This window comes from Notolabrus celidotus, chromosome 7, assembly GCF_009762535.1.
Source record: "Notolabrus celidotus isolate fNotCel1 chromosome 7, fNotCel1.pri, whole genome shotgun sequence".
Classification (NCBI taxonomy): domain Eukaryota; kingdom Metazoa; phylum Chordata; class Actinopteri; order Labriformes; family Labridae; genus Notolabrus; species Notolabrus celidotus.
In genome coordinates, this window is record NC_048278.1 from 31,416,635 (window position 1) to 31,429,461 (window position 12,827).

Below are 12,827 nucleotides of genomic sequence, written 5' to 3' on the forward strand. Positions count from 1 at the left end.
TTCTGAGAATTAAATTCAGAATTCTGAGAATAAAGTCAGAACTCTGGGAATAAATTCAGAATTCTGAGAATTAAATTCAGAATTCTGATAAGTAAATTCAGAATTCTGAGTTTAAACTCAGAATAATAAAAAAATTGACCTTTTTTCTTCCGTAGTAATAAATAAAATATTAACACTTTAAAGAATAGACTCCACCTGCGCTTCTTGATGACGTATATTGATTGGATCCCAGGCGCGCGGGGCACTAAGGGGATTTCTGTCAGCTGCTTACACTCTAAGAGGATTGAGGAAACTATCAATTTTCTAGCTTGTGTACTGACGCCTTCTCGTCTCAAGTGTCCCAGTTGAAAAGCTCTGTATCTTCTTCCAAGTGTATCTGTATTTGTGAGTAAACACCAGGAGAGAGCGGGGCGGACAGAGCAGGAGGATGAGCACCAAAGCGGGCATCGACTACAGCGTGTGGGATCACATCTATGTGTCCGACGATGAAGATGTGACCTGTCCGTACGTCGACACGCCGAGCTTATTTAGAATGAGACACCGGGTCAGCAGTGAAACTCTTTGTAGCCGTGAAGTTTGGAGTCTTACCTGGTTAGTTTTTACCTGTAGAAGTGACCTAGTAACAGAGCGACAACCAGAGAGGGGACCACAGTCTGTGATTGAAGCGACAGGTGTTCTGTAGAAATCTGTGACTCATCTGATTCGTGACCCACCAGCTGGCTTAAAACTAATAAGGCACTTGCAGAGAGCAGCAGTTGTAAAGGACTTTAAAATGAGATAATTGTGACATGTTATTAAATGTGCAGCTGACAACATACAAGTTAATACATAATAAAAAAGACAAAAAGATGACACTTTGAAGCAGCTAAGATCACCTGAAACATAAAGGATCACATTATAAATGGAATATATAACCCTCACTGAAAAAATTGGCAATGATTGTATCAATAGCATGTTTCGGATGATAGGAGATCTTTTGATGTTGCACTTCAGTACATAAATATCTAAATTAACTTTAGATTGAGCCTGAATGTTCAATTTGAAATTGGAAAATGCTCATTTGACTACTATTATAGAATCCAGATCTACTTAATGAATTCTTCACAAACTTGCAGCCACATTGCACTGTTGCATAACCTGCTTTTTTCTAGAGCTTTCCCCTGCATCTCATGGACATCATTACCCATGTGTCGTCACTGGTGAATGCGAATGTTGTAGAAAGCTCTGGATTAAGCTAGTGAGTAAACCTGAGGTTTCAATGATTATTCAGTATATTTGAATTTACCTAACAACTGTCTGTTGTAACATTTGCAGGTTTATTTTTAAACATTTAAATGATCTAGGCTGTAAACATCTTGGACAAAACAACCAAACTTTTGGACCAATAACAACAAATTTGTGATAGTATACAGTCATTTAATTAAATATATACGGTGGCCCTGAAGTGCAAATCACAACCTTTTATTTACAGTCTATGATCACAACAGCAAATCAGAAAACACTACAACAAATCAGAAAACAAAACAACGTGCTAATGGCCCAAGGGTACCTACCTTTTCCGGTTTGGTTGATGGCGTTGTGTTTTCTGATTTTCTGTAGTGTTTTCTGATTTGCCTTTATGTTTTTTGATTTGCCACTTCAGGGCCACCGTAAATATCTGCATAAAGTTTAAAAAAAAAAAAAAAAAAAAAGGTCAGGCTGTAGAAATGGGCCATGTGGCCCTTTAAACATTACTGAAGCTCATTGAAAGCCAACATTTATAATCCCTTTACAATTTAAATGTGTGAACTTTGGAGTGTCTATTGTTTGTGACTTCCTGTAAATGAATCATTTTTAGTGGCCTTGAGATTGAAGTAAATCATAAGCCACTCCCCAAAAAAGAAAGATTTGAGTCATGGGTCACAAGTTATTTTGGAAATAGTCTGATAACACATCTTTGATCAAGCTCTGTTTGTATGGCTCTACTTCTGTGTAACTGTCATGTGACTTGTGAAGTGAAAGTGGACTGAGTGTGATGTCGTTTGTAGAATTCCCCTGGTTTTGTCATTGGTTTTTATTCCATTGTTGGTTAAATGTCATGTCTGTGAGAAATCAAGCTGAGATGTGGGAAAGGTTAAGCATAACCACTGGCTGATATGTGTGTTTTGATAATGGCTCATGCACTGGAGCATGAGGTTCAGTATCATTGTTCATTTCATCTAGTGTTGAACAATTGTTTTTTGTTCGAGTCATTTTATATAATACTAGTGAAGACGATCAGCTCTTCTATACATGTCAATATTATTCTAACAAATACTTCCCATGATATTTGAAATCCCATTTTTCCTTTTAGAATTTAAATTTGATTTGATTTACCTCTGCTGTGATATTTCAGCTCAGTTTGATAAACTTGTATCCCAAAAAAAAAAACCCACAATAGGACCATTTTAAAATAATAAGAAGCACTTTTCCTCTCGAGATGTTCTGTAAAGATTGTTTCAAACATTATATTGGACAAACTAAAACAGAGACACAAGCATACCTGTGATTGGGCTGTAATATCAACCCACCAGTGAATTGATCTAGCTCTAAAGTAAAATTCCCAACTGGAGTTATACTGTTTCTTTGTCTCTTTCAATTATTTCTTTCCTCTCTATTACTCTCTGTAACAGTCCCGTCTGGAGCAAATGGCTGAGTTCCAGCAGAAAGGAGAAGACCTGGAGCATAACTTTGCAGAATGCAAGACCCTATTAAAGGAGGCCCAGGGACGGCTTAAAAAGCTGGAAGAAGAAAGGCAGGAAGGAGAGGAGGATGAGGAGAGGGAGGCTGAGCTGAAGAAAGCCCAGGCTGAGGTGAAAAAACTGACGAAAGATGAAAAGAAGTTTGAAAAAATGATCGAAGAATACCGACGGGAAGAAAAGAAACTTCCCTGGAACGTCGACACTCTCAGTAAAGAAGGGTTCAGCAAGGTAACAAGGCTGAGTCATCATCAGGGTCACAAGACTTAGTCTGACTTCACTTGTTTGAGCACTCTTTTTTTTTTTTTCCTTTATCTTGATTTCTAGAGTGTACTCAACGTTAAACCCATAACAAAGGAGGAAACTGAGGAGGAAAAGGTGGAGAAGCACAAGACCTTTGTGGAGAAGCATGCAGCGGAAATCAAACACTTTGGTATGCTTTAGTCTCCATTTGACTGAGTATGTTGTTCAACCCTCTATTTAACCTGCTGAAACCTTGATGATATTATAATTTCTTTAACAAGAGAGACTTGCCCAAGAGAGCAGCATAAACAGTGACACAGCAAAAACCAAAACAATGGCAAATGACAAATTCAACTGGCAATCTACACTACAGTCAAGTGAACCAGATAACCCAGTTATTATGGAGATAAGAACAAGAACAGAAACCCAAACAGCGTTACTTTCTTATAAATAGGTTTCAGTTAAATAAAATGAGACACAAATTGAAAATAGCAATATTTTTAAATCATACAAGATTAACAAATGAGTTGTTTCTAAAGTTTTAAGACATTAAACATGACAGTAGCCATTTTTGCAAAATGATAACTGTTATATATACTTAAACTAACTGTCACAGTATCAAGAATTATTGGCAGGAACAGTCAAACTGCAAAATTGAAAAATAAAATGTCTAAACAAATACATGTATATAAATATATATATATATACACTACCAGTCAAAAGTTTGGAAACACCTTCTCATTCAAGGGTTTGTATTTTTTTTTATTATTTGAAACACTGTAGATTAATACTGAAGACATCAAAACTATGAAAGAACATATGTGGAATTATTTAATTAACAAAAAAGTGTTAAACAAAACAGAATATGTTTTATATTTTAGATTCTGTAAAGTAGCCCCCTTTTTCATTCATGACAGCTTTGCACACTCTTGGTATTCTCTCAGTCTGCTTCATGAAGTGGTCTCCTGGAATGGTTTCTAATTAACATGAGCCTTGTCAAGAGTTCATTTGTAGAATGACTTGCCTTCTTAATGTGTTTGAGACCATCAGTTGTGTTGTTCAGAGGTAGGGTTAGTACACAATGGAGAGTCCTATTTGACTACTGTTGTAATCCAGATTATGGCAAAACCAGATTATTTCATAGTTTTGATGTCTTCAGTATTAATCTGCAATGTTGAAAATAATTAATATAAATAAAAACCATTGAATGAGAAGGTATGTCCAAACTTTTGACTGGGAGTGTATATGTTATGTATATATCTATTAACAAGCAAAAATATATTCATTGGCAACATTTCAGCAAAGTGCAGAGCAATCATTTTAGTTCACTGAATTTTGACTTTGGCATACATCCTCTTTTTGAGTCCTTGAAGAACTAAGCTTAAAAAATGAACATGTTGCCACCTTGTTGAGCTACTTTTTTATATCAAAAACTAAACACAGGAATATAACATCTGTTTGTTAGCTTAAAGGTACAGTGGGTAGTATTAAGAAACATGTAGCAGAACAGGCATTGTGTCATTAACAATGCACATATGAGTAAATTGAAAAAATTTACACAAATCCTGTGAACCTCAGATGATTTTAAACAAACACAAGTAGAGGTATTGAAAAACTAATTTGGACACTACTGAGACCTTTACTATCATTTAATGTCACTTCTCTGTGTATTAAATGTGTGCTTGATGATAGCTGATATGGAAACACCACAGTAAATACTTAACAGTTTTGTAGACAACACTGTATTTTTAAATCTGAGGGATCTTCAGAATAATCATCTTCATTCATTATCTTCGTGTCATGTGCTGCGGTCGTGCTGAGTATAGATGTCTATAAGAACTGGTGTGGGGTGGTTGAAGCCAAATCAAGTCAATGGTTTTTCTGTCTGAGTGTTTGATACATCAAACACGATGACATCTAGTAGCTTGTAAAAATACTCAGAGCAGTCCTTCATTTAAAAGCGTGATGCACCACAACCATGTGCTTCTATTGATAGTTGGAGGTTCATATGTGAACAATTAAAGCCCAAGAAGCCTGCAGATGTTATGGGGTCAAATTATGTTGTAAATAATGAGGCTTCATCGGATACTTTTGCTGACACACAACTAGGGCTGGGCGATAATTCAATAACGATAATTATTGTGATATAATTTTTCTCAATATAAATATAACAACTGTTTAATAAAATTTGATATAGATAAACCTGTAATTACACCCCCCAACCACTGGAAAGGGAGTCACTAATGAGCCTTAAACACTAGTTGCCAGCCAGCATTAGACAGCAGAAGAAGACAGCATTGAACAGCCAATCATGTCGCAGGGTGAGAGGTAGGCGGGACTTAAAGACCTTCGGAGCGGAATGTAAACACAGCTGAAACGGACAAAATTTTATTTGACTTTCAATTTAAATGATATAATGATTTGATATTTATCGTGATAATAATCGATATCGACTGATATGAAATATTTTCCATGATAACATCATGACCATGACCTTTTTGATGTAGTTTGACCGCCAGTGTAGGCACATGGTGGATATTTGTTTCACATTTTGAAATTTCAATTTATAAAGGGACCCAAATTCATTGAATAGCTTTTATCACATTATTGTAACATGACACGTAAAATGTATCAACGTCAACCATAAACTGTTTCTAAACGATCAAACTGAATGAAGCGCTTTCTGAAACACCACAGTGTCTCTTCAAACTCCTGGCGTCACTGACCACATGATATTCTTCATTTGACACAAGCTGTTGCACAGTGTATGCTAATCTGATCAGTTATATCATATGCTGATGTTTCTAAAGAGACACTGTGGTTGTTTTGCAATAACATCACAACGAAGGTCACAAATTTAGAAGTGACATTTGACACAGATCTTTGCTTTGACACTCATGTATAAACTACTCTGAAAATCCTGTTTTTTTACACCTCAAACAAATCTCCAAAATAAGATCTTTCCTTTCCCCCTCCAATCTGTCCAAAGTCATCCATGCTTTTATTTTTTCTCGTCTTGATTATTGTAATGCACTTTTAACAGGTATCAGTCAGAGCTCCCTCCACAGACTCCAACTAGTTAAAAAAGCAGCCGCTCGGATTTCAACTGGCACATCAAAATATCAACACATCACTCCTGTCCTCGCCAGCTTACATTGACTGCCATTTTTTTATCGTGTTGATTTTATTGATTACTTTCAAAATTTTAAATGGACGACCTTTTGACCCCCTTTGTGCCTGGGCTGCCCCTCAGGTCTGTGGGGGTCAGCTCTGCTGGTTGTGCCAAGATCCCGCCTTGAAACAAAAGGTGACCGGGCCTTTTCAGTCAGGGCTCCAAGTTTGTGGAACTCCCTGCCACTGACAATTAGACAATCCACAGCCTTAACTGCTTTTAAATCCTCACTAAAAACATTTAATATAAGAAGAAGGCATTTCTCCACCCCTAATTCATGAATTTGCTCTGCATTCTTACACCTGTTTGCACTGTATTTTATGCTTTCTAATCTGCTTTTTTGTTGTGAAGCACTTTGTAACCTTGTTAAGAAAAGTGCTATATAAATAAAGTTTATTATTATTATATTTAGTGCCTCTTTAATGTAATTTTTGGGGACTCAAAGACACACATTTAAAAAGAATCCTTGGCATTTTATTTGAGTCAAGGTGGGTGAATGTCGCCATTTTTTGGAAGTCACCAAACAAGTGTTCTCATGTCTGATTCTTAAACACATTTGACATCTTGTTTCAAAATCATCCCTTACAGCTCTACTTTTGTGTGACATTTGTTGAATGTGTTTTTGTTGTACATCAGGTATGCTGCATCGCTGGGACGACAGTCAGAAGTATCTGTCAGACAACCCTCATCTGGTGTGTGAAGAGACGCCTAATTGCCTTGTTGTCATGTGTATTGACCATGAGATCGATGAGGTGAGTGCTGTGAGAAAGATCTGTGTTAATGTTCTGGGTTAACCATGAAAAAAAAAGGAAACTTTACCTTGTAAAGCTCTGTGAAATATCCCATGTATTTACAGAAACATGCACTGATGGAGCAAGTGGCTCATCAGGCCATAGTCATGCAGTTTATCTTGGATTTGGCTCGGACGCTGAAGGTCGACCCGAGAGGCTGCTTCAGGCATTTCTTTTCAAAGATCAAGGTCTGCAGCATCAAAACATGCTCGCCTCAAACCCTCAAGTGTTTTTTAAGTTTTAAATGTTATACCAAACACATTTGTACATTGATGTTTCCCCTTGTTCACGTCAGACTGCAGAGAAGCAGTACCTGGACATGTTTGACCGTGAGCTGGAGCTGCTGAAGGAGCGGGTCCGCAGCTGTGCGCAGAGCCGTATGGAGGGCGCCATGAAGGAGTTAGAGGAAGAGGAGAAGGAGAAGAGACTGGGCCCGGGTGGTTTAGACCCTCTAGAGGTTTATGAGTCACTGCCAACGGTAAGCCATTCACACAAACACAAACACACACGCACGCAAAGATACACAAAGGTCTGATCCTTTCAAGAGGCTCAGCAGATGTTGCCTTTTAACACACAGAAAAAAAGAGGGACATGTTATATGACAAGCTGCTGAAATATGAGAGAATAGAAAGACAGACAATAAAGGCCTGGTTGTTTGCAAAGAACACACTTTCATGCTAATCCATGGACATGCAATGTTAAACAGTCAGAAAAGGAGTTTGTTGACTTCTTCCTCATTGATAACAGGATGTTGTTTACTCTAGTTGTCAATAGTTATGATATTAAAAGATCTTACAAACTAAAACTGTTGTTCAACATCATGAATTAAGCCATGTTTAGAAGTGAAATAAGTCTAATGTGAGCACTAGGGATGTAACGATACACTCAACCCATGATGCGATTCAAATCCCGATTTAAGATTCGATTCACTCACTATTCTCTAACGATTTTCAAGAAAACTGGATTGAACTTAAATAACTATTATTTTATTTCAATTCTCAGATGTGGACAGTTGAAATATATATTTTTTCTCTTATATTTCTTTAGAAACAAAGTAATCATTTTTCATTTTTAAGGTGTGTTGTAACTCAAGTAAAACCACTGTACACTTTTTTTCAGTACCTTGCAAAATAACAAAAAATGACTGCACAAAAATACCTTGTTGAAAAATTTCAGAACAATTATAGAGAAATTGAAAGTGAACGATTCCCAAATGAAAGTATTAAATATTTAAACAAATGAGTTAAATCTCTTTAAATTAGGGATTTAAATTCCAAGTATTCTCATTGATATCATTTAACCATTAAAAAAACGTAAAAGTTTTCCATGACAAAAACAATGGCAAATGAGTTTTCCCCCTAAATCAAATTTTCCTTCACGACACAATGTTTATAACTGATGGTATTGAGTTGCTACGGATCGTATTGAGGTGTTCAAAATATTAAACACCCTGAATATCAACATGTGGAGCAGGCTCATAATCTCCGCAGACATACAGTCATAAAAGTGAAGGCTCAGACTTCAACAAGGGAACTGAACAGAAACATATTTTAGACTCACAGTGTCAAGTTTTCTTATTGAGAAAAATAAGCATATGAACGCGGTCAAGTGTCAGCCGGGAGCGCAACAGGGTCATAATCAGTCCGGCTGTGGTGAAAAAAAGTGCTCGTGGAGACCTGTCACTCAGCCGCAGCCCCCATTTGAGCATCTCCGCTGTGCACAACACGTTCAGTCAGCTGATTCACATTGAAACATGCTTTAAACTTAAAACACCTCCCTGATAGCTGAACGAAGTATGAGACCACATGATGTTTGTTCCACGTGATATAAAATCCAGACAAAAAATGTGTTCAAGTAAGTCCTTAACTTAATTAATTGTTGATATCCCTATTTTTTACCCTAGTTGTCAATAGTTATGATATTAAAAGATCTTACAAACTAAAACTGTTGTTAAACTTCATGAATTAAGCCATGTTTAGAGGTGAAATCAGTCTTATATGAGCACATCATGTTAAAAACCACAAAAGAGATTCTCAGTTGAAGGTTTTCGGACCCCTAAAGCTTTCTTATGTGTTTCAAGAAGGACAGATCACAGTATTTGGTGTTTCAATTTATTATTATCATTGTATTTATTGTAGTGCATGTCTTTTTCTCTAGAGACAGACACAAACATCATGATTACACAAGACAATCCAATGAAGAATAAATAACCCAGTCAATAAGTATCGGTTGTCTGTTGCAGAATAAACCTTTCTCTCCTTGTAATGAGCGCTGAATGTTTACACCCTAACAGAACGTTCACTGTGAACTCAGGTCAGCAGTATTTAATGTAGTCTAATTCTGCAGCTTAAAACACTGTGTTTCCTCCATCTGCATCCCTCGAGGCTGTGAGAACAAACACCAGCCTGTTTACTGTCTCCCATTTCATCCAGTCTACACAGAATATCAGAGACCACCTTTCTCTGTGTGTGCTGTCTGAAGCCACAAGCCAGTGTTCATACATGAGAATTAAAGAAATGCAAATTGTCTGTCTACTTTTAGTATTGTTTAAGGGCGTTAATAGCATAAATATTTGATGTAAAATAAGAAACTGAGACACCTTTTTCCCTGCGGTTGTTTCCTCCACACCTTGTCTGTTTTGAGTGAACGTGTCTTTCTTCCATGTGGATGAAATTGCACGACACAAGCAACAGAAGTGGTCTTTACGTTTTTGACCATCTTGTGAGACAGATGGCATTTTTTCACAGATTCGGAAAGCATTTATTTTTCAAGTAAATGTTTGCGCAGCGTATTGATACAAAGCGTGTTGCCAGTTGGATAATCAGAGGAGTCAATAAACAGATCAGCAGACTGGACTCCACAGGCAGGCATGAGCTCACTGTGCCAGGTAAACATTATCCATAGCTTTACTTCAAGCTTTGATTTCTTCTTCTTGACATAAAACACCACAGATTCAATCAAATTAATTCAATTGTATGAAATTTGAAGGACTCAGGTGTAGATATTTCCTGGATTGTTTGTCATGAAAGTTTTCTGTCCTTGTGTTTTTTTTCAGATTTAGTGCTGACTTGTCATCACATGAGCACTGACACGTGTTTTCTTTCACAGGAAATGCAGAAGAGCTTTGATGAGAAGAACATTCAGATGCTGCAGGAAGCTATCAGCAAGCTGGATCCTCTGGTGAGTGTGCTGGTTGGCCTTACACTTTGAGCATGCGTCCCATTTATAGAATCAGAATCAGAGAGGTGAAATACTGTGCCCCCAGATCAGATATAAAATAGAATAAATAAAAAAAAACATAAAATAAGACAATACAAGACAATACAATGGACGGCTACTTAGAGCAAAAAAAAGTGCCGGTGTTGAGGTAAAATATGTAGTTCATTAAATAATTAAAAAGTGCATTAATGTAAAAAAGAGTGCAATTAAAAGAAAGTGCCATATAGAGGCTGTATGCTTTGTTGCAGCGATTACTGCTTTTTCTTGCAGCCATGACCCCTTACCATCTCTACTCCCTACATTTCCTCTCTCTCCTCAGCTGCTGTATCTAACAAAGGAAGAAAAAAAATGCCCCAAAAATAACTTGAACATGTTTTTTATTCACTCATTCAGTCTTTTAAAAAACATCTCTGTGTTTTTTTTTCCTTTTGTACAGGAGGGAAAATACCACCTCCATCGGTGCATTGACTCTGGGCTGTGGGTCCCTGAATCAGGAGAGGCTGATGAAGATGATGAAGATTAGACAGAGAAAGAAGAAGATGATTGAGTTGTGAAAAAGAAGTGGGTTAATGTTACATGTAACATCAGCTGAACTGAAAGACCTCTTCTTTGTTCATAGTCATTGTAAGGCAATCATCCTCGGTAGTTGACTGTAAATGTGGACAACTCCAAAATTACCTGTTGTCAATGTAATGGTCATTTGTATTTATTTAGTAATCAGTTATTTTTTAGATATATTGGTCAACCACGTACATTTATGATCTCCTTGAAGAGTTTCTTATAGTCCCCTGTTTACTCTCCTTTAGAATCAGCTGATTTTATTCAGATCACACTGGATGTGAAGCTGTTAGGAAGACCTGAGGGATGACATTGTCTCTTTAAGTTTCAGATATCAAAAAGGTCAAAGCGTCATATTTTAGTAGAGAGAAAGTTAAGAATGCCAACACAACTGTTTACATGTCAGCCTGCACCTGTTGTTTCACTGGCCAACAGCGCCCTCTTCAGTCTATTTGGGGACAGTAAAAAGTCTGAACTCCACAGCACCTACTTACAATATGTACATTTTGTGGTTGGTGAAATTAAAGGCCTCCGACTGACTGATTAATATTTACTATCAACTGATATTAGTCAGCCTGAATTCGTCATTAGTATATCCAAACAAAGTGTGTCAACACTCAGAGGCTGAATCCAAATGTCCAGACTTCACAGCTCCAGCAGACTTGCACACTTTGTGAGCATGTTCCCAAGAAATCTGTGAGTGCTGAAGGCTTCCAATACCAACAATCTATCCAGTCCATGAGTGGCCTCAGGCAGACTTTCAGAGTCTGCTCGGTACCACTGGACTTTAGTGATTCAATTAACTACAATTCAATACACTGTGGAGGGTTTTATTTTCAGTACCTTACTATGTTTGTGTAAAAAATGTCAGTCCAATGACACAAGGAAGAGAAAAGAAGTAAACAAGCTACATTTATGAGAAGCTATTTGTGCAAAATGTGACTTCTCAACATTTAAAGGGATAGTTCCTGTTTTTGGAAGTGGGGTTGAACTCCGGTTCATAAAGGTGTCCTCTTGTGTCCACAGTAAACAACTTGTCATGTTGTTGTTAGAATCATTCATTTTCAGTTTGGTTATATTTTTTCCTCTTTTGAAGCCCGCATACCCGAACAGCTGATCAGTGCGCTGCAGGTGGAAGAACATGAGTAGTGTACACAGATGAAAACAAATAGGCTTTCTGACAGCAAAGTAAAGCACTGAAAATTGCTGACTAGAGTGCATGCTTACGCAGACGTAAATATTTAGTCTGACTTTATTAAAATGAACTAACTTACATAGCAGAGCTGACCCAGTCTGCAGCGGTTTATAGCAGAGCTCCGGCCTGTTTCCTGACCAAGGGGCCGAGCTGACCAGTATCCCCTGTGACTAATATACCTCATTCAACCCCACTTCAAAATGTGGAACTATCCCTTTAAAAATGACTGAAATCATCAACTTAATATCAAAACTTCTAATATTACAGTGTAAAATCTGTGTAGAGTGGGCTCCACTTCTAAAATTGAAGTAGAGCTGCGTTTAAATTTAAGTCTAACTGAGGGAAGTTGTTTTATTTATTTTTAGCTGCTTGGTAATTAAACTACGGAAGAGGATTATGGACACTGAATTTTTATGTTTATTATTATTATTATTATTATTATTATTATTATTATTATTATTATTATTGTTATTATTATTGTTATTATTATTATTATGAGATTAAAGTCAGAATTCTGAGATTAATTTTGAGTTCTGTGACTTTTTTAATGATGATTTTGGATATTTTCAAAATGAGATACTTTTAATATTCCCTGTTTCCACTTACTTATTTAATTTCAGACAAAAAGTAGACATAATTCTGACTTTCCTCAGAATTCCAAATTTAATCTCAAAATTTTGACTTTAATCTGTTTTTTCTCATAATAATAATAATAATAATAAAAAAATTGACTTTCATTTTCATACCTTTTTTAAATTTCAGTGGCCCTAATCCTCTTCCACATTAAACAGTTTTAACAACATGATGAATATAATTGTACATATATTTAATATAGCTATTAGTTGACTGTATTTTAGTTGTGTTTTCAAATCATTTACAGTAAATCAGTCCTAATTTGTTACAGGTAAATGTATTATTTCTTGCTGTGAATC

At 36.6% G+C, this 12,827-nt stretch overlaps 1 protein-coding gene across 2 annotated transcripts; it reads left to right on the top strand.

Annotated features, from left to right (window-relative positions):
- The first annotated feature begins 226 nt into the window (after positions 1-226).
- cdc37 (cell division cycle 37 homolog (S. cerevisiae)) lies at positions 227-12,291 on the top strand. Of its 2 annotated transcripts, none has more exons than XM_034688899.1 (8): positions 227-544; positions 2,652-2,948; positions 3,045-3,150; positions 6,769-6,884; positions 6,989-7,111; positions 7,219-7,401; positions 10,032-10,103; positions 10,579-12,291. In XM_034688899.1, the coding sequence occupies exons 1-8, from the start codon at positions 428-430 to the stop codon at positions 10,663-10,665; spliced, it is 1,101 nt and encodes a 366-aa protein (XP_034544790.1). In that variant the 5' UTR covers positions 227-427; the 3' UTR covers positions 10,666-12,291. The 2 variants fall into 2 exon arrangements, with proteins under 2 accessions (XP_034544790.1, XP_034544791.1); XM_034688900.1 differs by having other exon boundaries at positions 432-591.
- The last annotated feature ends 536 nt before the right edge of the window (positions 12,292-12,827 follow it).

What these genes read in the sequence shown, in the direction of transcription:
- cdc37 (XM_034688899.1), top strand. Translation starts at nt 428, where the DNA reads ATGAGCACCAAAGCGGGCATCGACTACAGCGTGTGGGATCACATCTAT. An exon ending in TATTTAGAATGAGACACCGG is followed by an intron (nt 545 to 2,651) that starts GTCAGCAGTGAA and finishes TCTCTGTAACAG; the next exon opens with TCCCGTCTGGAGCAAATGGC. An exon ending in TTTATGAGTCACTGCCAACG is followed by an intron (nt 7,402 to 10,031) that starts GTAAGCCATTCA and finishes TTTCTTTCACAG; the next exon opens with GAAATGCAGAAGAGCTTTGA.